Consider the following 27282-nt stretch of genomic DNA (forward strand, 5'->3'; position numbering starts at 1 on the left):
CTGTTTCCCAGCTGTTCACGTCTATATTCGCACATGCACTCACGAGTAAAATCTATATATAAACCTTGTTAATGGGCTTCACGTCCACCGGCCGCTCGCCAGGAACTGCCTTCATCAAATATCAACGACCCAATATTCTTCACTCTCTCATTCATTTAATGGAACTTGTTCTTCGGATTGCAGGTGCTCGTACGCATTTACAGGTGATTATACCACTGCAATGTCAGGGCAAACAATTTTTTATATTTTTATTATTTCAGTTTTCGCAGGGGATTTCTTCATTGAGAAAAAAGCTATTGCAATCCGGTTTTTGTCTCTAGCTCGGTTTTTCTATTCCTGTTTTTCTGTTGGCTAGCATGTGGGTCCTTGTAATTTCCATTGAAAATTGTTAACAGAGAAAATACCTCTTACATTACAAGTTACAATTTATTCGAGTGGTACATTTGCTTCCTGATGTATAAAGTAATGGAGGATTGCTCCCACCAAAAGAAAATGCATCCTACAGGCGAATAGCATAGATTATAGAACCTCCCCTGCCCGGTTGTACCTTATTTTCTCCGACAAAGCAAAAACCTCCTCGCTTCTACATTATTGACTTCTGAGAACTGTCGACGAAGGATAAAGAGGCGACTCCCGGCGTTCTGTTCATTAGGTAAGCAAATTGTTCTTATATTGGATGTTCTTCCTTATAATCGAGTCTCCGCTCTACTTTATGTTCTTTACTCGGTATCGAAACTAGGTTCCTGACAGAACTCGAAAGATATACGATAAACTGAAACGGGAGCTCGATTCAACTTTAGGATAATCTTTTACAAGTTTTATGGAAGAGTTTTTTGAGTGTTATCTTGTTTGCAGCTATTTCTGTTCGGATGTTGGAGATTAGTTACGGTGGCTTTCAATTTTGGGCGTTGTTTTGGAACATTGAACGTTTTGAATGTTGGTATAGTGGCTTTCCTTCTTTGAAAGCGTATTAATGTTCCGTCCGTTTGGCAAGACGATCTGGCTTTTGTGACATCTGTAAATGTACATTTCATTTTTATTGTTATAATTAAAGAAACAACACGATGGACTTTTAGGTGAATTGAAACCCTTGTACAAGCAATCCATGGATGTAATTGAAATAATGAGGTTCATTCAACAGTAAAGTCAACATAGAGGTTGCAGCATGTCCATGACAAGGCCTTGGAACTCATGGCAAGTGGTTGAACCGAAGTCACTCAAAGTTGCCAAATGAATCACAGATTTTACATATAAGAAGATATGCACATTCTATTTTTGATTCTTTTCTGATATTTCGGATTACATCATTTGACTAAGCACTTTATAATCGGCACCTAAATGGTTTGTCACCACAAGAAATTTGTGACACTATGATCTATATATTTGTAAGAAAGCTATCAGTAAATGTACACTTGGAACTTAATGAAACATTGTTTGAGATGGTCTTAGGCTGCATCACTGGTGTTTTTTTTTTTATCACTGTTATTGAAAAATCATTGGCCTCGTGCAAGTAAGTGGTGCTAAATTTCATATGAAAGTATGACCAGTATCAAATTCTGCAGGCGGTTTGCTGTTAGAACTATGTTGTAGGTAGACACTGTTTCTGGATTGGGTTATTCTTACTTCTGTAGAAAAAACACGAGTATAAATTATAGTGAGTTTTAAAAAGTTGCAGTTTTTTGTATCTAGATGTCTTGCTTCCTTCACATCATTGCTTTGGAGCTTGTCTCTGAGTGTTTCTTTGAGGCAAACGGTATAAGATGGCTGACTGTTTCTCTCAGCGCCTATGTGTGTGTGTGTGTTTCTTTGAGGCAAACAGTATAAGATGGCTGACTGTTTCTCTCAGTGCATGTGTGTGTGTGTGTTTGAGGCAAACAGTATAATATGGCCGGCTGTTTCTCTCAGTGCAGATTTATATCCAAATTGGAGTGACCTTCATTCTGGTAAAAGTTCATCCTAGCTAAGCTCCATGTGGCCTCAATGCTTCCTGGCCAATAAGCTGATAAAAATGGATGAAGAAAGTGTTGGCCTCCCACTTGGAGATTGTTCTCAAAATTATCCTTTTGAGCACTCTTGTTCCCCCAGACCAAGCTACACAACTACTTTACCACATTCACATTGTGTTGATGTAAGTTTCTTTGATTTTGAAGCTTTATTCATTACTACTAAAGCATCTTTATAACTTCTTAACAATTGCATAAACTGTTGTCAAAATCAAATTGGATAAAAGGTAGTCCTCTTGAGGTATATACTCCCAGAAAAGGTGATTGTGTGAACAAACATGTTTTGGCATTTCATGCTTAGAGCATACTTATGGCTGTTAGACATGCGCAGCTTGTGTGACACCCTTGATTGTCTCAGTTATATAAGTACTTGCCACACGTAGAGAAATGACACTGTTGATTTCATGGGAATGATCCTCCCAATACATACTTTTGAAATATCTATACTCAAATAAGGATAATTATGTCATTAGGTGCCACATATACACCAGCTCTATAATTGGGATTGCGGTCTTGCTTGTGTTCTTATGGTTTTGAAAACCCTTGGCATCGATCATTGTGACCTACAATCTTTGGCAAATCTTTGCAGCACAACAAGGTAAGCTGTCTAGATTTTTTTACAAATTGAATTGACAGTTTATGTGTTTTTATTTATGCTTCATCAGTTCAATTTTTGTAGATATTTGCTTTGAAGTAAACAACATAATTTCTGTTGGCGGACTATGACTTTACTGAGCTTCTTTTCAAAGAAAGAAAAGTTTTGGTCTTTCAAATTTGTCAAGTAGTTATGGACAAGGACAGAACTTGAGAGATGTGCCAACATCTACTGGGGTGTGTCCAAAAATCTTTTTTAACTTGCATTGTTACCTTTTCGTCTTTAATTTGTTCTATTGATCTCTTCTAGAAGAAAAAATATCATTTCTATTTATGAAGAAATTGATAGACCCCCGATAACTCAAGTCTACAGCGGGAGGGGTAAAAGAGGAAAAGAAGTTGGAGAAAGTTTGAAATAGGAGCACATTGAGGAAGGTCCACTTGGCAATACCGGTATTGTCCTTTAGGAGATAGTTAGTTACAGATAGAGAATGGAGGAAAAAAGGATGTAGGATGGGGGGTGGAGAGTAGTGCAGAGAGGAAAATCAGGGATAATTGGGAGGTTACACTTGAATAGGGGTGGCATCGAACCGAGCCGGTTCGCGAGTGGCTCGAGTTCGGCTCGGTTTGATTCGATTTATCTGGATCTCGAACTGTCAAGATCCGGATAAGGCTCGTTTATGTTAACGAGCTAAGCTCGACCGAACCATGGTTCGGTTCGAAGGCTCACGAACCGGCTCATTAACTTAATGAGGGCCCGGGATTTGGGAAATCGGGAAGCGGGGCTTCGGGAGCTCTGAGCAGAGCGAGCGGGTGGTCGATTTCATTTTCGATTTCGTTTCTTCCCCTATTGTTCTTTCAGTAGAGCGAGAGGTAGATTTCATTTTCGATTTCGTTTCTTCCCCTTTCGTTCTCTTGGCGGAGTGGGAGGTTGATTTCATTTTCAATTTTGTTTCTTCCCCTTTCATTCTCTTGGTGGATCGGGAGGTCGATTTCATTTTCGATTTCGTTTCTTCCCCTTTCGTTCTCTTGGCGGAGTGGGAGGTCTATTTCACTTTTGATTTCGTTTCTTCCCCTTTCGTTCTCTCGGTGGAGTGGGAGGTCGTTTTCATTTTCGATTTCGTTAATTCCCCTTTCGTTCTCTCGGCGGAGCGGGATGTCGATTTCATTTTAGATTTCGTTTCTTCCCTTTTCGTTCTCTCGACGGAGCGGGAGGTCGATTTCATTTTCAATTTCGTTTCTTCCCCTTTCGTTCTCTCGGTGGGAATCAGGGGCACTCTGCATGTTTCAAATCACACCATCTCTATAATAGTTAAATGCTTCTTTTTCTCCTGAAGTTGTCGGAATTATTCGTAATAAGATATTGGCTACAATTGAGGTCTTATCAATAAAATTTTCATTTTTTCGAGATCTAGGCATAGTTTACAACCCATTCCATAATTCTTCTCATTATCCTCTCCCTCGAGGGAAACTGCTCCCATAAACAAAGGAATTGTATAGTATGAAATCACATAAAAACAGAGTAATTGAAAAAAAAAAGACCCCCAAAATTGCCCCTTTTAAGACAAGGATAGATAGGAAATATTGGTATCAGATTGGATTTCAGTCCAATGCGGTATACCAATGAATATAACTCTTACTCTTCATTTTATCGAAGTTAAGGAATCAAAGAAATTTTCCTACAAATTCTGATCTAACTCAAGGAGTTTTTATTTTTTTATATTATTACCCAAAGAGTCAAAAGAATCAAATAAGCATTCCATGATGAAAATAGAATAACCAACCCATCCATTTTGGGCGAATAGCACGTATACACAAACGAAATAATACAATGGAAATATTAAAATCATAGGGCGACCCACAAATTTATTTCAAGGGGGAATCTCTTGTGCTTTCAAAGAGCAAACTACATCGTTGAGCTTTAGTGAAAATTCTATTGAGAGCCTCGGGCACAACAAAAGTGGGGGAGATTGGGTCACCGAGAACTTTTCTAATGAAATGCAATTGTTAATCTAAATCCTCTGGTGTTGCTGGACACCATCTGACAATAATAAGTTTTATTTTTTTGTTTTTGTCATAAGTGGAGATTTTACTCATGCGGGGACTTAGTATATTGGTTTCTAGCATGAAGAGAAATAGCTATAGTTTATAAATTTATACTGGATTTATTGTTTTTATTTGGGTGATTGTAAATTTATATTGATATTTCATTTAATTTTTTTTATTTAATTATTGTATAAAGTTTATTCATAATATTATGCAATGTTTATGGACCGTATAGACAATTTTATGTCGGTATTATGTATATAGGTTATGCCCAATTTTAAGTAGAGGTCATATCCAATTTTATGTAGAGGTCATGCCCAATTTTATGTAAAATGTATGCATAATTTTATATATAATTTATTTGACATGTATTTTTTGAAAAGTTTTAAATGTATGTTGGAGTTCGAACTCGGTTAAAATTATTGGGCTCGAGCTTGATAACAATTTTAGACTCGAGGTTGGACTCGGCTCGAGCTCAAGTTTGAAATATTTAAATCAAGCTCGGCTCGAACATAGGATAGTTTGGGCTCGGCTCGGCTTGGCTCGGCTTGGCTCGATGCCACCCCTACCCTTGAACTCTAGTGAGGAGCTGGAGTTGGTGTAATTCCGAGTCTTATAAGTTGAATGTAATTTTGTTTTTGTGGTCAAATTCTGGTTTACAACATCTCGTATCGGAGCCGTTCGAGCTTGGGTATGGTGAAGACAAAAATGGAAGGAAGAGTTGAATCTGTGGAGAAGGAGATTTCGGGTTTGAAGAATGGGGTGGAGGAGATGAAATCAGATATGCTGTTTATTCAGGAGCTTTTAATGGAAGTCAAAGACTGGATGCAAGGAATAACAGCCCGAGAAGGAGGAGAGAAGGAAAAATCTTTCATGGCAAATACCTCGGTGAACCGCGCAGGAGGAAGCCTCAAGGGAGGAAATACATGGTTGGAAAATGCAGAAATGAGAGGGATGAGGTTAGAATTACTAGTATTTTTGGGAGATGACCTGCACATGTAGTTGTATTGCGCGAATAGGTATTTTTCCGTGAAAAGAGTTTCGAAAGATGAAAAGGTTCTGACAGTGGTTGTTTGCTTGGAAGGGAGAGCATAGAGATGTACGCCGATGAAGAACTGGTTGTAGCTCAAATTTGTGATCCTCCGCCCCTTCAAACTATTTTAGATGGGGAGTTTATATGAGGTCCTCTTGTCTCTCCATAAGTGTTGATGGGCACGTTTATAAAAAGACTAAAGGAAGATATTCGAGCCAAATTGCACTTGAATCAGCTAGATAAGCTCTTTGGACTCATAGAGGCGGCTCACCGAATCAACGAGCACAAATCAGTCCTGGATTGGGTGTGGGAAGTTAAGTGGCATGGGCCCAAACATGTGGGGTCGGGCTGGATCAATGGGACGATCGCAATGTCATCGTTTCTGATCACCTCCAATGTGGAAACCAATAGGGTTCTGTTGAATTTATGGAAAAGAGAAATACTTCATTGACTTCATTAACTTATTATAATCAGACTACATGAACCTCTATTTATAATAAAGGAAGGTAGTAGAGTCTAATTACAATAAAACTCCCTTTGTCCCAATTACACCCAAACTCTAACACTTAAAGAGAAGTCCTAGTATAATTAAATAACTCAATATAGATAAAATACAAACATAACTCAAACTAGAACTCTTCTAGGACGTGACCAATAGATAAAGATGCCTTTGAGTCCTTCTTGATCTTCCAACTTATGTGATAAGGATGCTAGCTTGTGGTAATCATGGTGGGTCCTACTTCTTGTGCTTGGGCCCATTTTGTGGGCCTTCCTTGGTTGTGTGGTTTATCTTATAATACTCTTAAATATGTGGGCCTTTCTTGGTCATGTGGGCTTGAGCCTATCTTCCAACACTCCCCCTCAAGCTGGGGTGAGAGAACAACATGAACTCCCAACTTGCTGCAAATGATGTATAGAATCGTTTTGTATAAAATAGCACATCTTCCAATATGCCTTCATCTTCCAACACTCCCCCTCACGCTGTTGTGTCCTTCCATGAGGCCCTGCTGGCATAATATAAGTGAGAGTAAAAGTCACTCCTAGTCGGTAAGACATTGCTCCATACTCCATTCCTAATGCTGGATGTAGGGCACACTCCGTCTTTTGTAGCTAGTGTGTCTATCGGCATTGCTCTGAAGTGTCCACCACCGTGTCCCTCCACAGGACAACGACTCTCAAGTGGTAGGAGTAATAAAAGCCATTACAAGGGGGGTAATGGGTTTATTTATAATGGTGTTCCAATCCGGACACTGACTCTCATGGTATCCCAACCGTGATATTTTTGAGAGTTAAATTTATCATGGTATCCCAATCCGGGCACCGACTCTCATGGTGTTCCAACCGTGATATTTTTGAGAGTCAAATAAATTATGGTATGAGAAAATGTACTGAGACCACCTCCTCTTCAATAATAATATCCCCAAAGAAACGTAGTAGCTGCAACTGAATATAACACGACCATCTTCCAACTCATATAACACGAACCAAAATAATAAACTTTGTAGAAAAACCCATAAAATAATCATAATCTGATATAAATATTTTTTCTTAGATGCAGAAGTTTCATCTTTTGTGCACCCTCTTTCTTGAATATTTTGTTCACATAAACTTATCCACAACATATAGAATAAAATACTATTTTCTTGTACTTCTTGTACTTCTCCCCCTCAAGCTAGGAGGCAATGGCAGTGATCCCAACTTGAACCAAATATCATAGATGCAACAATAAGCCCAAATAACATAGGTGTAGTAATAAACCCTTAAACCAGGGAGAAGTAAGATATTTTCCTGATATAGCAACTCAAACAGTGACGCAAAACATAGGTCTTAAATTCGGATTTTTCAATACAATAGAATACCAGCATGACCTTTGATCCTTCCAATGCGAATATATCTTTAAATATAGATCAGATTGACATGAAATTTTCTCCTTCTGAAACTAGACTTAAATACCTTCATCCAAGTATAGTTTCTCTTCATAAAATATAATTATCAAAAGATAAATAATCTGATAGATTTCAGTCCCTGTCATCTGGCCGAACTAAGCACTTTTTCTCTTTTTTTTCCTGCATGACCATTGACTCTTCCAAGATCAATTTCTCCTTGTAAAATACTCAGTTCGAGGATTGGTTGAATAGGTAAGAAAATAGACTTACATATCTTTTTTCTGATATATAATTCTCCATATAAAGTCTCGTTCTTGATAGAATAAAATACCTCGGAAGTTGAAGCTCTCTGCTGCTGCTCGAACCTTTTTCTTTTTCAATCTGACCTTCGCTGTTTCAAATATCGATTTCTCTTTGAAGATAAATCCGATTGCAAATTCGTTGAATATTTAAGAGAATAGACTTACATATCTTTCTTTTGATATATATATATATATATATATATATATATATATATATATATATATATATCCATATAAAGTCTAGTTCTTGAGAGCATAAAATACCTCGGAAGCGGAAGCTTTTTGCTGCTGCTCGAACCTCTTTTGCAATCTGACCTTCGCTTTCAAATATCAATATATCCCTGTAGATAACTTCGATTGGAAAAAAAATGTTTTTTCATTGGAAAGTAGACTCAAATATCTTTCCGTCAATATATAATTTGCAATATTAAAATCTCTGTATAGAGGTGAAAAATGCAAAATAAACTACGGGTGTAGGGACTGAAAAAAACAACTACGAACCTAGACTTAGGGTTTAGGGTTTAGAGAAAAGGATCTCATTATCTTTGTGGGTTGATCAAGTCAACTCACAGAACCCGCTTTGATACCATGTTGAATTTATGGAAAAGAGAAATACTTCATTGATTTCATTAACTTATTATAATCAGAGTACATGAACCTCTATTTATAATAGAGGAAGGTAGTAGAGTCCAATTACAATAAAACTCCCTTTGTCCCAATTACACCCAAACTCTAACACTTAAAGATAAGTCCTAGCATAATTAAATAACTCAATATAGATAAAAGACAAACATAACTCAAACTAGAACTCTTCTAGGATGTGACCATAAGATAAAGATGCCTTTGTGAGTCCTTTTTGATCTTCCAACTTATGTGATAAGGATGCCAGCTTGTGGTAATCATGGTGGGTCCTACTTCTTATGTGCTTGGGCCCATCTTGTGGGCCTTCCTTAGTCGTGTGACTCATCTTATAATACTCTTAGATATGTGGGCCTTCCTTGGTCATGTGGGTTTGGACCTATCTTCCAACAGGTTCCATCTTCTCTGCCCTCGATGGTGACTCTGCAACACAGAACGACGCTAGAACCTCCTCCGGTGACGAAACTGGAATACACATTTCGATGGCTTTTTGAGGTTGAAGCTCCAGAGAAAAAGGGGGCAAGGCCTCTGTGTTCGTTGCTGCGAGAAATATTCTCATGGCCATTGATGTCGGCTATACTAGATGAATGTGATGATAATTTTGGAAGAGGAAGAGGGCAAGCCAAGAGAGACCACCAATGCGGAGTAGAAGAGGAGGAGAACCTCACTCAGAATCTTGTCACAATGTTGATGAATGCGTTGCATGGAGTAACCGTAAACAACACACTTAAGCTTTTGGGGTTGGTAAACGAGAGGTGGTGGTCTTCATTTATAGTGGCGCCACCCATAACTTTGTTAGTTTGTCATTGGTCCAAGATTTGGACTTCTGGTGGTGCGCAAGCAGAAATTTCACAGTGACAGTGACTGACTGGTATTGCCTCTGAGGAGAGAAGACTATGCCCATACCTCAAGCTAGAAATCCAAGGACTGAAAATCAAACAACACTTTTACCTCTTTTCCATGGAGAGTACTGAAGTGGTCTTGGGGGTGGCATTAGGGTGGGCATCAAATCGAGCCGAGCCCCAAACCTACCTATGTTCGAGCTGGGCTTGATTTAAATATTTCGAACTTGAGCTCGAGCCGAGCCTAGCCTCAAGCCTAATATTGTAATCAAGCTCGAGCCCAATAATTTTAACTGAATTCGAGCTCGAGCCGAGTTCGATCATCCACCTATATTTAAAACTTTGCATAAAATACATGTCAAATAAATTGTATATAAAATTATCTATATACTCTGCATAAAATTATTCATAAAAGCTGCATAATTATGCATAAAATTTATTAAAAAAATAATTCATCTGTAAAAAAGGAGTAGTTTTGCATTTCCTCTCTCTGACAATTATTGACATTCAAAAGTCCCAGGTCCATTATTCAACTAAAAAAAAAAAAGAGATTATTCATCTAGGCTTAATAAGGTACTTAATGTTCTCACGTAAGAGAAGCATACGACGTAACAAATGAAAAAGCACAAATATGTATGTTTTTGCTTAGGAGATCCAGTAAGAATACGAAATAGTAGTATTTACCTAATTAAATTGGTAAGTATTTGACAAATCCTAAGCACATCACCAACAACCTAAGACAGAAAGTTGAAGAACAATCAACATCTAGAAAATTAAATAGTTAACTTATGCGGGCCATAATTTAGTAGAGAAAAAAAATAGATTTGGCGTCAAAATATTTTGTGAATCAAGTGTTAGACTCTCTAATATGGGTTTCTTTGTGCTCCTCTCCAGGCGAAACGGAGGAGACGACACCGAACCAGGCAGGGGTGTCGGCCCGACTCAGAGCCTCAGACGAAATAGCCTGAGTTCTGGCCTGTAGCAAGTTTTCGTGGCTGACAGTCTTTCAGTGCCCCTGATTATTAGATTCCAAAGGTAAATCCGGGAGTTCAGTAAGAATTTGTTATAGAGCTTGGTCCACTGAACGTTGCTTCTTTCGTTTTTGGGTGCAAACCATACTGAATGTATAGCCGAGATCAACTGAAGATGGCGACGCAGCCACACACACAAAAAAAAAAAGTATGTGCTTTACCGATGGAAAACACGAAGGGGCAAAAGAGATTCTATTCCCTTCTTTCTAATCCTGCAAGTTGCAACTTGCAACAGCCTATCAGTACCAAAAGAATCACACCGTTTTTTAAGGGAGACCAAACACTATCATACAGAGAGGATAATGACGCTTTTCTCTGCCTTTGTACAACCTCTCATCCTATTCTCCTCTTCCATCTATTCCACTACACCTTGGACTTGCGGCTCTTTTCTAAGTACCCACAATCGTGAAATTGAAAGATGGCTCCTTGGAAGGCTTGGAAGCTCTTCACCGCCTGAAATGGAGGAATCCATTGCTCGGTGAAAGACGAAGAGTTTCAATTTGATAAGTTAATATCGAACTCGAAGTCGAAGGGTCGAAGATGACTCCCGCTCTCAGCTCCCGCTTCCTGGGCCGCTCGTTAAGTTAACGAGTCGGTTTGCGAGCTTTCAAACTGAACCATGGTTTAGACGAGCTCAGCTCGTTAACTTAAACGAGCCTCATCTGGATCTCGAACTCAGATCGGTTCGAGATCCAGATAAATCGAATCGAGTTCGAGATCCAGATAAATCGAATCGAGTTCGAGATCCAGATAAATCGAATCGAATCGAGCTGGAACCGAGCCAAGCTCGAGCCGCTCGCGAATCGGCTCGGTTCGATGCCGCCCCTAGGTGGCATGGCTGAAATTGTTGGGGTAATGTCTGTCTGAATTGGAGGAATCTCTGGATGATATTTGAACTCGATGGGAGAAGGATAAAGTTCCAAGGAGAGCCCGCCCTAGCCAAGGTGGAGGTGTCCCTAAAAGTGATGATCAGAGTTCTGGAATATGAGGGACAAGTTTGCCTACTAGAGTATAAGGGATTTGGGATGTGGAAGAGGTGATCAAAAAGGAGGTTGCCTCAAAAGTTGGACTGATCATTGAGTTCCAGCAAGAGTTTGAAACTCCAAAAGGGCTACCACCAGCATGCTCGTATGACCATTCCGTATCCTTGAAGGCAGGAGAGTTAGCAGCCCCTTTTCCAGTCCAGTGCTAATGATTAAAAAAAAAATAACGGAGGATGGCAATTTTGTGTTGATTACAGGGCCCTCAACAATATTACAATACCCGACAAATTCCCTATTCCCACCATAAGGGATGTCTTGGATGAATTTGGGGGAGCTCAGGTTGTTTACCAAGTTGGACCTGAAATTAGGATATCACCAAATTAAGGTGAAGGAAGAGGACATGCCAAAGACAGCCTTTTGGACTCACGAAGGGCATTATGAGTTCTTGGTTATGCTATTTGGGCTCACTAATGCCCCCTCAATATTCCAAGCTTTGATGAATTGGATTTTTCAGCCACATCTGCATGATTTCATACTAGTTTTCTTTGATGATATTTTTGATTTATAGTTCAGATTATGCTGCTCACTTAGTTCATTAGAGGTTAGCTCTCCAAGTACTAGGAGAAAATCACCTCGTCGTTAACCAAAAGAAATGTTCTTTCTACAAGCAACAATTAGAATATCTAGGACATTAAATTTCAGCAAACGGTATCTCAGTTGAACCTTCCAAGGTAGAGGGAATACTCAGGTGGAATGCTCCCCTGGATGTAAAAGGGCTCAGATGATTCCTAGGGCTTACTGGTTATTACTGTCGATTTGTGGCAAGATTGCTGAATCCCTCACATGTTTAATCAAGAAAGAAGCTTTCCAATGGGATGAGGTGGCTCAGACAACATTTGAGAGGTTAAAGAAGGCAATGACCACAGTGCCTGTTTTTGCCATGCCGGATTTCTCTAAACTACTCATTGTAGAGACCGACGTTTCCAGGAAGGGAATGGGGGCAGTACTCATGCAAGAAGGGAGACCTATAGCTTACTTAAGCCAAACACTATCAGACCAATTAAAATCAATCTATGAAAAGGTGCTAATGGCCATCGTCCTAGCAGTCCAAAAATGGAGGCACTTTATTATCAAGACTGATCAAAGATGTTTGCGTTTCCTCATGGACCCATAGTTGATGGGGGAAGAGCAACAAAAATGGGTGACAAAGCTAATGGGATTCGACTTCAAAATACAGTACAAGCCTGGTAATGATACAGGGCAGCTGATGCACTCTCAAAGGAGGAATCCATAGAGATTTCAGCTATCTCTTTGTGTGTTTCACGGGATTAGAGGAATTAGAATAGGAGATACAAAAAATGACAGGGTTAGAAAGATTCAACATGAGTTGCTTGTGGACAGCTCCAGCCATCCTCATTACAACATAGTAAAGGGCTGTTTAATGTTCAAGAACCACCCAGTGCTGCCCCCTACAACAGCCTGCATTCCAAGACTACTCAAAGAGTTTCATTCACCCCCTTCAGGAGGCCATTAGGGGTACTTTCGCTTCTATAAGAAGATCGCCGACGTGGTACATTGGACTGGTCTTAAAAGAGATGTGCAAAGATTTGTGGAATCTTGTGAAGTTTGCCAAAGAAATAAACGCAATGCCCTCACATCGGCTGGGTTGCTCCAGCCCCTCGTATCCTTCACTGGGTTTGGGAAGACATCTCATACGATTTCCTAGGTGGACTCCCCTAGGCTCATGGTTTCGACACAATTCTGGCTGTAGTTGACAGATTGACCAAGTACAGCCATTTCCTACTCCTCAGCCATCCGTACATAGCAAAGCAAGTAGCTGACTTATTTGTTAAGGAAATCATCCATCTAGATGGTTTCCATGGTCGATTGTGTTAGATAGGGACCGGGTCTTTGTTAGTTATTTTTGGAAAGAACTTTTTAAGCAATCGGGTACTCATCTCCGAATGAGCTTTGCCTATCATCCTCCAACATATGGACAAACCGAAGTATTGAACTGGTGTTTGACAGCGTATCTACATTGTTTTGTGGGAGAACATCCTATGCACTGGCTCAAATGAACACCTTGGGTTGAGCTGTGGTAGAATACTACTTATCACCGAGTAGCGGGGATGACCCATTCAGCGCTATATGCAAAGGATCCACCTTGCCTTTTAAGGTATTCCGATTCCACACCTCTAGTGTGTTAGGAATTGGATGCTCTAATTCAATACTAATGAGAGTAATAATAATCGTAGAAGAAGAAATAATCAAGCATGAAAACCAACAGATTTATACAAGTTCACCTCAAGGTGAGACTATGTCCTATCTTCCACCACTGCAATAATTTACTAAGATGATGAAGTAGTTTACAAGTGAAATCGCACACACTCAAGTGTTTTTCTCTAACCTCTCACAGCAACAACAAATGATCCTTTTCGATAATGACCCTAATATTGGCGCCCCAAAATATAAAAAGAAACAACAATCAATATATAGCGGACCTTTCGGGGGCTCCCCGCCCCCTTCCAATCCCCACGACGACCTTACCGCAAAGGTCGATCCACATACCGACTCTACGTAAAGCATTAATTAGGCTCCACCACTTAACATGGTGGACGATGTCCATTAGTAGTTACAGGAACAAGATAAAATTCTGCTAGAACTTAAGGCCAATTTAGACAAGGCCCAATCCCAAATGAAGATCTATGCTGATAGCAATACAGAGAGGTTCAATTTCAGGAGGGGGATTTAATTTATCATAAACTACAGCCCTACGGCCTGAGGTCTTTGGCTCGTTAACCGAATGAAAAACTCGGTCCTAGATTCTACGGACCCTATAAAGTGCTGGAAAGGAATTGGGGAACTAGCGTACTGGCTGGACCTACCAGCATACTCCAGAATCACCCTGTCTTCCACGTGAGCCACCTAAAAAACCTGCAAGTATCCCAGTTTCATGCCAGCCATTGAACCCTGGCAATTCAAGTCTACAGCAGGAGGGGTAAAAGAGGAAAAGAAGTTGGAGAAAGTTTGAAGGGCTCAGGAGCCGATTGAGGAAGCTCCACTTGGCAACACATGCACTGTCCTTTAGGAAACGGTTACAAATAGAGAATGGACAAATAAAGGACATGAGGGGAGGAGGGGGGCAGTGGAGAGCAGCGCACAGGAAAATCAGCGATAATTGGGAGCTTCTAGACCCTCGACGTTTAGTCAGGTGCTGGAGTCGGCTGTAGTTCTGAGTCTGATAAATTGAATGTAATTTCGTTTCTGTGATCAAATTTTGGTTTTCAACAGAAACTATGAAGCAGCACAGTGGTAGTTTTTTGTTTTTTTTTCTCCTACTTTTCATAATCTGCTCTGGGCATTTCTTCATTTGTTTATTTATAGCACATTGTGTCATTCTTCTGTCTAACATCTTTCTCGAGGAATATCAGTTCTGTGCATCAAGAGAAGCAAGACAGTTACAGAGAAGTCCCATAAGAGAGTTTATTGAGTATTTGCATCAGGCTTTTCTTTTGAAACGGTGATGATTTTATTACGAAGCAAAGCAAGAGAATACTATTTGAAAGTATCATCAGGCTTAGGTGTAGTTATCCACCAAATCATACGAGTGAATTGAAAGTTTGGTGTGATTTTTGTTTTTATTATCCCATGAGAATGCTTTTCTGATTTTTGACATCACCCAAAAAATGGAAACTGTCCTCCATTTCTAGACAGTATTTTTGTATGATTTGTTTTTCAGCAGTTTCTGAGTTACAGTGGTTGCTGAAAACTCAATTGCACCATGGGGTTTTCTGTGTTCACTGGTTTGTTTTAATGCTGATGCAGCTCACTAAAAACTAAGAAGTTCAATCTTAGAGGCAAGAAGTGGGGATAAACTTGACAAGGAAATAATATCATGGAGAGAAGTAATTTGCTACTAAGAAGATGATCAGAAATCCACTACAAATTTCCATATTGGCACTCCTGCATTCCAAATGAACAAATCCACCCAGAACATCACATTACACAGAGATTAGTATGACATGTGATTGGACTAAATTTTGCCCACACAAGTAGGTAATGATAGCATGTTTGTGAAAAAATTCCTAGAATAGCTTTCAACAAAGAGCTTCACTTCATGCTGTTCAAATAGCCAACTTCCTGTTATTTGAGCAAAAAAATAATTTGAAGAAACTGCTTCATGTCTTTCTACAAAAAGCTTTTACGTATTGTTTTGTTTACTACATGTAAGGCTTCTTTTGTATGTGTGGACCTCTTTCGTTAAGTTTCTATCTGGATAGTTACATCGTGATTATCATCAGCAACTAGTTGAAATTAATGATAGAATAGATCTTGACCTAATTTATGTATAAAAAGTTGCTTCTTATTAGTATTTTTTATTTTTAGTATCTTTTAGTAAATCTATATTTCTAATTTTTTTTTCTGATTTGGCAGCATTTGGACTGTTGATTTGGCATATTTGCTGCAGAAATTTTCTGTTAGCTTTTCTTTTCTGACTGTAACTCTGGGAGCGAACCCAAATTTTTCTGCAGAGACCTATTACAAAGTGAGTCTATGGACTATGGTGTGATAAAAATGTTTAAGTTAGTTATTGCACGTTTTCTTTGCTTGAGGACAAGATGTAATTTAATACTGGCAAGGCTGTTTATTGTCCTATGTGTCACTTTTGTCGAACTTGCTTGTCATAGCTTCCTTTCCATCTGATGACTTTTGGATGCATAGTTGTCTATTAGTAGATTGGCTGCAGATTGAACTGTTACATGTCCTTATTTTTCTGACTGCCTCTGTACTTGCTATACCGTGAAAGACTTAAAATGGTCATACATCAATTTTAGATGAGTGACGATTGTATATGAGTTTATTCCAAGCCAAAAGCACCACCACTCCACTTAAGTTGGATGTTTCTGCAAACTTGTTTTTGTTCCCCAAAAAAAAGGCACTTACACTACATGTCTGTGGCCTCTGCTTATTCCTCTCAGGAGAATAAGAGAGAAGGCATTATACAATAGAGGCTGAATAAGTCAATTATGCATACATTTCCTTATTTTAATGTAGGGCTTCTGAATACATGCAGGAGCAGTTACAGAGCGATGTTGGTCGTGTGGATAAATTATTTGGAAAAGCCAGAGAATCAGGAATTGACATAGAGGTATTTCACATAACTTTGTCCTATTAGATGTCCTTACTGTTAAGCTTATCAGGCAAAGCCCGTGGCTTTCTTCATTGCTTTTCAGTTCCTTCAAAGATTTTCCATGATTAATTTATTTTCTCTGTCATCACCATCATCATGGTTGGTCTGTTTTGTATGCTTATGGATGGTCTCTCTCAAAGAAGGGCTTTCTGTATGAGTTATGATTATATCAGGCAAAGTAAATGCGAAGGCTGCTTTTTGTGTTCATGCTACCCAGGTTGGTGTGTAAGCGTGGGTATCAAACAAGATTGCTGGTTGAACAAAATCCACTATCTGAAGCCAAATTTTGGTTCATTATAATGTTCTTTAATCAGTCGATTATTGAACTTTTGATTAGCTTATTTGCTGTTTTCTTACAACATTAATTTAATGCTTGATCAAAATAGCATTGTCTGCAGCATCTACTAAGCAGATGATGGAGTTAGTTTACTATGTAATAATACTTTTTTATTCATTATATAGCATGACAGAGTTTTCCCTCTGGATCCTGGGTGGCTCCTGGAATTTGCTGTAAAGTTGCCTTGTTTATGATAAAATTTACATTTTCATATTTACAAAGCAATGTGGAGCACAAAAGTTTCTTATGGTATCCAAGTGGTATATGTGTCATAGTTCTTTCTTTGTTCACTGTGTATACTTACCAGTTAGTAGTTCATACTTGTGAAACTTGTGGCAGAAGTAGAATTTTGTGTGAACATGAATATTTCTTTTACGTAAGGTTAAGGCTGGAAGTGTGGATCCTATGAATTGCACCGGTGAAATGACATAAAGAATCATGATTGAGCTAAAGGGAAATGTCAATGAGTTAGCACCAAGATGAATAAGTGCGGGGAATGAGCATTCTGTATTGCAACATAAACAATTACAAGCTATTTCAGAAAAAAAAAGTGGAACTGACAAGAAGATTCTGACACCATGGAATTGATTATTTGATTAAACCAATGCAACTTTCTGACTGTTTATCCTCATCTTGAATAATTCCATCTAAACAGATATTCGTCCAAATCATTTCAGATCTGATTTATGCAGTCTGCTGGTGGCTACTAGTTTTAAATTCTTAGCCCTTTTTTGCCTGTTACTCTGTGGTAATTCCAGGATATCAGCTGAGCTGTTTAATGGTGTTTTCAGAAGCTTGGAACCCAGAATTTATCGGGAAAGATTATTCTTGACTGAAGGACCTGATGATATGATGAGGCATGTTAGAGCACTTAGCCTAGCAGTTGCAACTGCTCTTTTGTATTAGTGATAGAAAGGTTTTAAGGTTGCATTCAGTTTTTCTCGTAGTTCTACATACAGTAATAATTATGACACGACAATCTGAAACTTACTGCTGTTTCCACTTTCTTTTACAGCCAAGAGATATGTTTGTTGAATCTTGTAATTGTTCAGTGCAGGTGCATTAGTGGCGAAGAAATCTCTATGCTTATTTTGTCTGGACAGTTTATTGCTGTTGCTTTAGTTGACAAGTACAAGTTAAGGTATTCTGCTAGAGGTTCTTTAATATGTGTAATTATATTTCTGGTGCCAACGCATGCAAAATTTGTTGACTTGCTAGTAACAAAATTAGGGGCATCTCAAAGTTGGTCACTGAATAAATGTCATCGCCTTTTTTTATGCTGTCTATATAGAAGCATGGAAGGGCTTTTTCCTGTGAACTTTATTATTTTATCAGGAAAAATATAGCTGTTGTCAAAGCTTTTTCGTTTTTCTTTCTCAGAAGAGTTCTACATTTTCTTTCTTTTTTCCTTAGATGTCAGCATATATGTTGAGTGTGCTTATCTTTTTCTTGGAAGTGGAACTTGAGAATTTTTTAGAATGAGAGTTAAGGAGGAATACAAGAATGATTGAGAGAAAAGAGGGAAAGCGAGTTTACACATGTTTACTCTCTCACACATTCTATTTATAAAGACTTTGTAAAAGTTATGCTTGAGAAGGAGAACAGGGATAAAGTAAGAACGAGAGAGAAGAGTGCATGAGCAGCACAAGTTGGAGGCTGAAAATCGTGCCTCCCTTTTTCTTTTATTCGCTTAAGTGATTACATGTATATTACAATAATACCCCTTATAACCTCAATTAACATAACTTCATGAATACAACTCAAAATTTAACCAAACTTGAACCATTGGTTCCTAACATGACATATAGTCTATAGCTAACTCCAGCTGTATACACCAGTACTGAGAAATGACCAAAACACCCTCACACAGATTTTAACGCTCCCCATAAGCTGGAGCAAATAAATTATCAAGAAGCCCCAACTTGTTACAGAAAACTTCAAACTCTTTCTTACACAAAGCTTTAGGAAAAATATTGTGATCAACGAACATAGCATATAATGTGATCATTGCTCCACTCATCATGGCCTCATGGATGAAAGGATGATCAACCTCTACATATTTTGTATGTTTATGGAATACAAGGTTGCTAGGAATGAAGATTTCAACCTAATAATCACAGTGCATGGTCATGGCCTCTATAGTAATAAAACTCATCTCCTGTAACACTGATGTGACCCCCATGAGTTCACTTACTGTATGCACCATTGCTCAGTATTCAGCTTCTGAAATTAATTGAGACACCGCATATTTTGTTTCTTACCCTTCCACCTAACCAAGCTTCTGCCAACAAAAACACATTAGTCAATAGTAGATTTTCTATCCAATTTTTGACCCTGCATAATCTGAATCTGAGTATGCCTCAATCTTTAAGTGACCATGAGGTGCATAAAACAAACCTTGTCTTGATGTTCCCTTTACGTATTGTAATATCCTGAGCTGCCTCCAAATGAACCTTTCAAGGATATTCCATGAATTAATTGACCATGCTAATAGCAAATGGACTCTACTTAAGACCATAAATGACTTACTTCACTTACATACTTTTTCAGTTTCCCCTTGAGCAACATGCCTTGGAGGTCGCTCCATATACACGTCCTCATCTAAGTCACCTTATAAGAACACATTTTTAATATCCAATTGAAGTAAAGGCCAATACTAGGTCATTGCCACTGAAACAAGAATCTGAACAGAGGATAATCAATCGACATGAGAGAAGGTTTCAGACATATCTAATGAGTTTTTTGGGTTGTGCCCGCTTCCATCCCAAAATAACTAGCCACTTAGAAGGCTTATTGCTCAACCTTGTAACCCATTAACGTTTCTTCTCATTTTTCAATGTGGGACTCTTTCACACTCAACATTCTCCCTCACTTACTTATAACAGGTCTGAAACATGAGTAGAAACACTCTAATGGGGCACACAGACTCCTTGATGGAGCCCACAACACAAATAACTTGGGTAACACAAAACTGCGTTGGCCCACACACACAACCTGCTCTGATAATGTGATGAGTTTTTGGGTTGAGTCTGATTTCATCCCAAAGTAACTAGCCACTTAGAACGCCTATTGTTCAACTTTATAAAATATTGACTTTTCTTCTCATTTTTCAGTGTGGGACTTTTTTCCCACTCGAAAAGATCAACACAACACTATAAGTTTGGGTATACCCTTTAGCAACAAGACGAACTTTATATCGTGCAATAGATCCATTACTATTGTATTTCATTGCATATACCCAAGGACAACCCACAAGTGTAGTACCCAAAAGCAAGTCACATAATGTCTCCGTCCCACGATCAAACAAAACATCTATCTCTACGTTCATAGCTTGTTTCTACAAAGGCGATAACAAAGCTTCTTGCAGTGATGAAGAAATAACACAAGAAGATAATGATACAGCAAACTCTTTAAAGGACTCAGAGAATGAATCAAAAGAAAAAACTGAGAAGAGGATTCTGAATACATGTATGAGCACCTTTACATATAGCTAGCACAAGTGCAGTGCCTCAGACAAAGAAGGTGCTAGCACAAGTTGTGAGGAGAAAGGCTTTTGTGGTGTCTTTGTATATTTTTTGCAATGATACACTTGTAACGGTTTGGGTGATTCAACATGTGGCACAAAACCACAAACTGCCTCCACACGACTAGGAGCAACAGTTTTGAATGAAGAATAACACTAGGCAAAGTAATATGCATGGGAAAATATTGAGTATCTTCAAAAAATTGTAACATTAAAGGACATAGGTTTTTCTAGTAGATGGACAATAACATTTATAATTCTTCTGTGTTTTAGAATATCCCAAGAGAACACATTTGACAATTTTGGGAGAAAGTTTATCAATTTTAGGACCAAAAACATGTAGAAAATAGACAACCAAAAATTTGAGGACACAACGGAAACAACTCACTATCAGGCTTGAGAATATGGAAAGGAATTTTGCCACTCTGTACTAAAGACGACATCCTGCTAATAAGTAACAAGCAGTGAGAACTACATCAACCCAATAGGACTTAGGGAGATGCATATGAAATAACATTGTGCGTGCAACTTCGAGTAATTGGCGTTTTTTCCTTTCTACCATACCATTTTGTTATGGAGTATATACACAAGAAGATTGATGAATGATACCAGTAGATTGACATAATAAAGTAAATTTATTATTCATAAACTCAAACCCATTGTCTGTAAGCAAAACCTGAAGTGAAGTACCAAACCAAGTTTTTATTTTATTATAAAAATTCAGAAACACATCAAATACTTCAGACATCTCCTGTAAGAGATATACACACGTAGACCGACTAAAGTCATCAATGAAGGACACAAAATACTTATACCAAAAAATACTAGTAATAGGACATGGTCCCTGTTGATTGGGAAAAGTCTCACATTGAAAAATGGGAAGAAAAATTAATGGCTTATAAGGTTGAGTAATATGTCTCCTAAGTAGCTAGTCATTTTGGGATGAAACTGGGCTCAGTCCAAGATGGTATCAGAGCAAGTTGTGTGTTCGGGCCAAGGCACAATTTGTTCTCCCTAGGTTATCTTTGTGTTTTCGACTCCATGAGGTAGGAGTCTATGTGTAATGGGCTCCATGAAGTAGGAGTCTGTGTGTCCTATTGAGGCTTCGTGTCCATGTCTCAGGCCTGTTATGTGTAAAGCTTGCATGTGAAGTGGAGCATTGAGTAGGAAAAAATTCCACATTGAAAAATGGTAAGAGAAGTTAATGGGTTATAAGGTTGAGCAATAGGCCTTCTAAATAACTATTCATTTTGGGATGGAATTGGGATCAAATCCAACAGTCCCTATATATCTGAATGAATTACTTCAAAAAGACTATTACTAGACGATTGACTAGTAGGAAATGATGCTCGCCAATGCTTCCCTCCTTGACATGACTCACACTAAAATTGAGAATAACTTTACAGGAGATAGATGGCCGAATTGTAAATTTCTCTAGAAAGGTGTACTATTAACATGAAGTGCTAAGGATGTATGTGGTGAGGAACCCTCCAAGTGATACCTCCCATCTCTCTCACACCTTGAACTAATCATCTTCCTTGCTTGGAGGTCCTGGAAAACACAATTAGTATGGTAGAATGTTACTAAATAGTTAGAGATTTTGAGATTTTACAGTTAGACAAAAGATTGATAAGAAATTTAAGAACTAATAAAATGGAATCAAGGAACAATGAGGAAGTAGGTTGAATAGAACCTACTCTCACTAATCAAGGATGATGAACCAGCAACAAGTGTAACTTGTTTGCATACCAAGGATAGACTAAGATTAAAAACAATGAAGACATACATGCCATGTGAGATGATGCACTTGAATCAATAACCCATGTAGACACTGGATGCACATGCAAAACAGATTCATCTGATATAGCCAGAGTAGATTGAGGTACAGACGTAGAGGTAGATGTTAATTGGGCTTGTTACAGCTCATCCAACACAAAATGCACAATATCACCTACAGGAACCGTAGAGGCCTCGTTATTCCCAAAAACACTAAAGTTCCACCATGCCAGTTTACCAAACTTCTCCTAGCATTTCTATGAAACATGATTAGTGCGTCCATAATGAGCGCACTGTCTATCACCTCTGTTTCTGCCTCTTCTGCTCTCCTCCACGTCATCTATTGCCTCCATTGCGACCACGATGCATTTCTCACCAATTTGACCTATACTGAATGTTGAGGGCAATAGTCTCAACGGTAGGTGTTTCCTTACTAATATGTGTGGTCACAACTAATTCTGCATGCATAACCCTATTAAATGCATTAGGGAGTGAAGGCATATCATCTGAAGCATGCAATTTGGGTCAGACTGCATCATATGCAAGTTCAAGACCTTCCAAAATTAAGCTATTTCCTATCAGTAGTAAAAAGGTGACATATACTCATCTCTCGAGAATACTCTACAACTTGCTATAGTAATCAATAACTTTCCTGTCATCCCTCATTAGACCGAACAATTTAGCATAAAGTTCATAAATTGCCGTCAAATTACTCTCTTGGGCATACATGGATTCAAGTGACATCCAAATCTCCTTTGTTGTTTCACAACTCATAACTTGATTTCGGAGTTTGGAATTCATGGTATTGAGTAGCCAAGTCATTACTTGGCTGTCTTCAGCTTCCCAATCATCATTCACTTGAACAGGAGGATCATTTCTCAAGTATTTAGTTTTTTCTTTGAACTTTCAAATATATTCGAATTGATTTCAACCAGCTTAAGTAATTCTGGTCATTCAACCTTTCTGTAGTTATCACAATTTTCTTCTTTCCATCTAAAATTTTCACTTCCTTGGTTGGTGGAAACACTTCATTGGAATCAACCATCTTAAAACCTCAAAAAAAGTCAAAATTGAGATATGTGCAGTTTATTTGGGCCTCACACAAGATAAATAGGGCTGGAAAAAAGTTCCAACTAGTTTACCTCTACTCACTTTGGTCACCAACAAATCAAATTGCTCCATTAATACCACAATTGAGGCAAGAAAATGATGACATAACCCTTCAGATGGGTGGCCTGTGCAGGTAGAAATTGGGAAAGTCCCTATTGAAGAGCATATATGGAAGAGTCTTACATGATTCTCATTGTAAAAAGTCTTATAGAGCCACAATTAATATAGTGGAGTCTTACCGGTGTCTCACAGGAGGAAGTCTCACAGAAGTGTGTCAGTTAAAGGTGTTTTAGTTGTGTTAGTCTTCTATTTATGTTCAGTTCTTCAATTGTTCTAAGACTTGTCTTTTAGTGTTTAACTTTGTCTGTAACTGGAATAAGGATAATTTGATTGTAATTGGATTCTACTTATTTCTTCTATTATAAATAAAGACTCGTTGTACTCAAATTACAACAAGTCAGTGAAGTAACTCTTTCCAAGAAATTCATCAGTCCCAATAGTTGAACCCTTTAAAAGTACAATCCTCTCATAGAATTGCTCTTATTAGTAGTAGAAACCATTAACTCTAAAGTTATGGTAGAAAAAAAAGAAAAACTTCTGACCTTTAAGTTCAATCAGATGAAATTCTTGAAATCCCCTTTTCTGGAGTATGTAAAAGCATATAGAGAAGCAGAACACGCCTTTGAAGACCATTGCAGTAAGATCTCACTACTCTGATACCATGTAAAAAAGTTATGCTTGAGAAGGAGAAGAGAGATGAAGAAGCAAGAAAAAAGAGAGAGAAGGGGGAGAAAAGAGTGCATGAGCAGCACCCTTTGGAGGCTGAAAATTGTACCTCCCTTTCTCTTTTATTCATTTAAGTGATTACATGTATAAGATTACAATAATACTCCTTACAACTTCAACTCACATAACTTCATGAATGCAACTCAGAATTTAACCAAACTTGAACTATAGGTTCCTAACATGACATATAGCCTATAACTAATTCCAGTTGTATACATCAGTACTGGGAAATGCAACATACCATTGCACAGATTTCAACAGATTTATTTCACTTAGAATCAAACTCAAACTAAACTACCCACGTCCCAATTATACCTCTATTGAACTTAACCAAAGTAAGACATTAATAGACATAATCTAAACTAATAACTTAGACAGGAATCTTGCTCCATTTTATCTTCTTCCATATTTCCTAGCTGTTCCTTCTTTTAACAACTTCCACTAATAAGACTGTCTCCTTTGTGAGACTTGCTTAAACTCTACGAGATTATTTCTTTCATACTCACCCTTAAACTGGAGTTTGTGACTGCAGCTTGTAAGACAAAAAGTTTTGTCTAACTTTGATTAGCTCACTCCATCTTGGATAGACACCAGTACTCCATTATCTATTATCCATCTTGGTTATCTTGAAGAAGCTTGATTCTGATCAGTAACTTGATCAACTTTTCATCTCCACTTTTAGCAAACTTATACTGGCTTCAACACCATTCTAATACTATATACTAATAACTAGACAGGAATCTTGCTCCACATTTTTTTTTATGCTTCTTTGACTTTCCTCTGGTGAACAACTTCCCACTTGGGAGACTTCCTCCTCCTTGAAACTTAGCTTACACTCCACGAGACTGCTTCTTTTACAAAACCATCTTCTGTATTGTTAGTTTTTATATCGCGTAATACTTTTTCATTTTCGGGAATTTGATTGCTCTCAGTTTCTTTATTGATGGTTCATCTTTGTGGTAAAAAATGTAATGGAAAAAGGTGATATTGAAGAGAGAAAAGCAAGATGTTAAGAGAAGAAAGAGGAGAGTAAGAGACCTCCATTTGAGTCTGGTTGGGGGTTGAGCTTGACCCCCTCTTCTGTTTATTCAATGGGATTTAGCAAAGTACAAAAATACCCCTTGCGTACTTAAATCACTTTAACCCTTATCTCTCCCACTTTACATAACTAAATTGCATGAAATTAAGACTAAGACATAATCAAACATGTAGAATAAGAAAATGTAGATATCAGAAACATATGCTGATGCAAAGTGACCAAAATACCCCTCAATAGATTTTCTAACATGTAATAACAAATTTGTTTTTCACAGCTGTCAGTCATGGCTAGAGGATATCTATTTCTCAGAATACATTGGTGGGAGCCCAGGATATACTGGTAAGATTGTTTTTCTTTCTTTCTTTTGTTCCCCTTTTTTGTGTCATCATTTAGAAGAATCCTTTCTTTTTTAACCTGCATGTCTAAAAGCTGTCCATTGGTTGCTCATATTGCGTTCCAACTTGGCCAAGTATCAAATTTGGGGTCAGAATCAGTGTCAACTTATCTTGTTCCAGATAAGTTAACAACCTGTGCAAATTGTGAGGCTCATGTTAGATGCTATTCCAATTGGTATTTTCACTTAAAAATAGTTTACTGAACCGATGAAACATTATTATGAAGCTATCTTGAATTTTTGTCTAAATATTCTAAAAAATAAGATTTCTTTTATGTTTCTCAGTTTAAGTCTTCACTAAACTGTTTCTTGTATACTGTGGTGAGACTATGAGAACATTATTACCATTAGATCTAATACCTTGAATACTTTTTTCATATATATTGCAATCTTATCTTCGTTTGTAAGTCATCTAAAGTTTACACATTGTTAATATCCTTATGTGAAACTTTGATTTGTGAATCACCCAAGTACTTCTGGTTTCATTTTATGTTCTAGGCCACTTTGTTGTTATATGTGGTTACGATGCTGACAGAAAGGAATTTGAAATAAGGGATCCTGCCAGTCCTAGGTAATCTATGAAACACTGCTTCTCTATTGCTGCATTACATACTTGGATTAACAACATTAGCATTTTTTACGCCTGTCATGGATGCGTACTTTCCTTGGTAGTCTCAGTTAAGTTTGTTAAGTTGGGTCCAAGGCCCATCCTAAAATGAATAGCCAACTTAGGAAACCTCTTTCATTACTAATAAACTCAAGATTTTTGTACTCATTAATCCATGTGAGACTATTCTTTAACACTAGTTTTAGGTGTAAGTCATCTTTTTGTGGCTTTACAAGTGGATAGTTTAGGTGTAGGCCCTCTTTTTGTGGCTCTACAAGTAGATAGTTTAAGTGTAGGCCCTTTTTTTGTGGCTCTACAAGTGGATAGTTTAGGTGTAGGCTCACATATGAATATTTGTTCTAATACCATGTTAAGTTGGGTCTAAGGCCCATCCCAAAATGACTAACCAACTTAGGAAACCTCTTTCCTAACTAATAAACTCAAGATTTTTATACTCATTAATCCATGTGGGATTATTCCTTAACAAAGTCACTTTAAACTTTTACTATGAGGTTGTGCTGTAGGAAATACGAAAGAGTTTCCATGTTGTGCTTGGAGAAAGCTCGGAAATCATTTGGTACAGATGAAGATATTCTATTGGTATCTACTTTTCACTCTTTATCTTTTTGTATCAACTTTTGAACTCGACTTTCGTAGAATTATTCAAGGGAACTTTGGATTAAGATCCAAATCTCTGTAGGTGCTAAACTTCCACTAGTAAGGGTTTGTTTGAGTCTCACCAGCTTTTAGCAATGCAAGTATTCTAAATTAGTTCGACATGAATTTTGTTGTGCAGGTCTCACTTGAAAGAAAAGCGGGTGTAAACAAATTCTCTGCGTAGCATTTCTGATAGAGCAGAAGACATAGTTGTAAATCAGTTATGGTCTGCGCATCCTGTGTAATTGTATAGTAGTTTCATTTTCCTCTTGGTGGGATTTGGCTGGTATCATTCTGCCAGAGAGACCGTGCTATTAAAAATATCATATAGAATACATATACGGTGTAAGAGATGGATTTGCCTGCTGCTACTGGCAAGATCCTTATGCAACACCATCTACGGTTCATTTCGTTCGGAAGACGTTGTGGTCAACCTTGGCACTATTTACATTTCGTACCCTTAAGGTTTGTTCGGAACCCCTAAAAAAAATAATTAAGAATTT

General features: G+C 38.0%; 1 protein-coding gene across 3 annotated transcripts; it reads left to right on the plus strand.

Annotated features, from left to right (window-relative positions):
* The first annotated feature begins 429 nt into the window (after positions 1–429).
* LOC137965979 (guanylyl cyclase 1-like) lies at positions 430–27179 on the plus strand. 3 transcript variants are annotated; one of them, XM_068812401.1, is made up of 10 exons: positions 430–652; positions 1906–2128; positions 2477–2601; positions 15794–15905; positions 16434–16508; positions 17940–18028; positions 25396–25460; positions 26014–26086; positions 26647–26722; positions 26919–27179. In XM_068812401.1, the coding sequence occupies exons 2-10, from the start codon at positions 1970–1972 to the stop codon at positions 26961–26963; spliced, it is 819 nt and encodes a 272-aa protein (XP_068668502.1). In that variant the 5' UTR covers positions 430–652; positions 1906–1969; the 3' UTR covers positions 26964–27179. The 3 variants fall into 3 exon arrangements, with proteins under 3 accessions (XP_068668502.1, XP_068668501.1, XP_068668503.1); XM_068812400.1 differs by having other exon boundaries at positions 1911–2128; XM_068812402.1 differs by having other exon boundaries at positions 1911–2128; positions 16440–16508.
* Positions 27180–27282: the final 103 nt, after the last annotated feature.

The sequence above is a fragment of the Aristolochia californica genome, unplaced genomic scaffold (genome assembly GCF_029961685.1).
Source record: "Aristolochia californica isolate CCGP_79_NKW_82.1479 unplaced genomic scaffold, dmAriCali1.0.hap1 SCAF_5, whole genome shotgun sequence".
NCBI classification, from domain to species: Eukaryota; Viridiplantae; Streptophyta; class Magnoliopsida; order Piperales; family Aristolochiaceae; genus Aristolochia; species Aristolochia californica.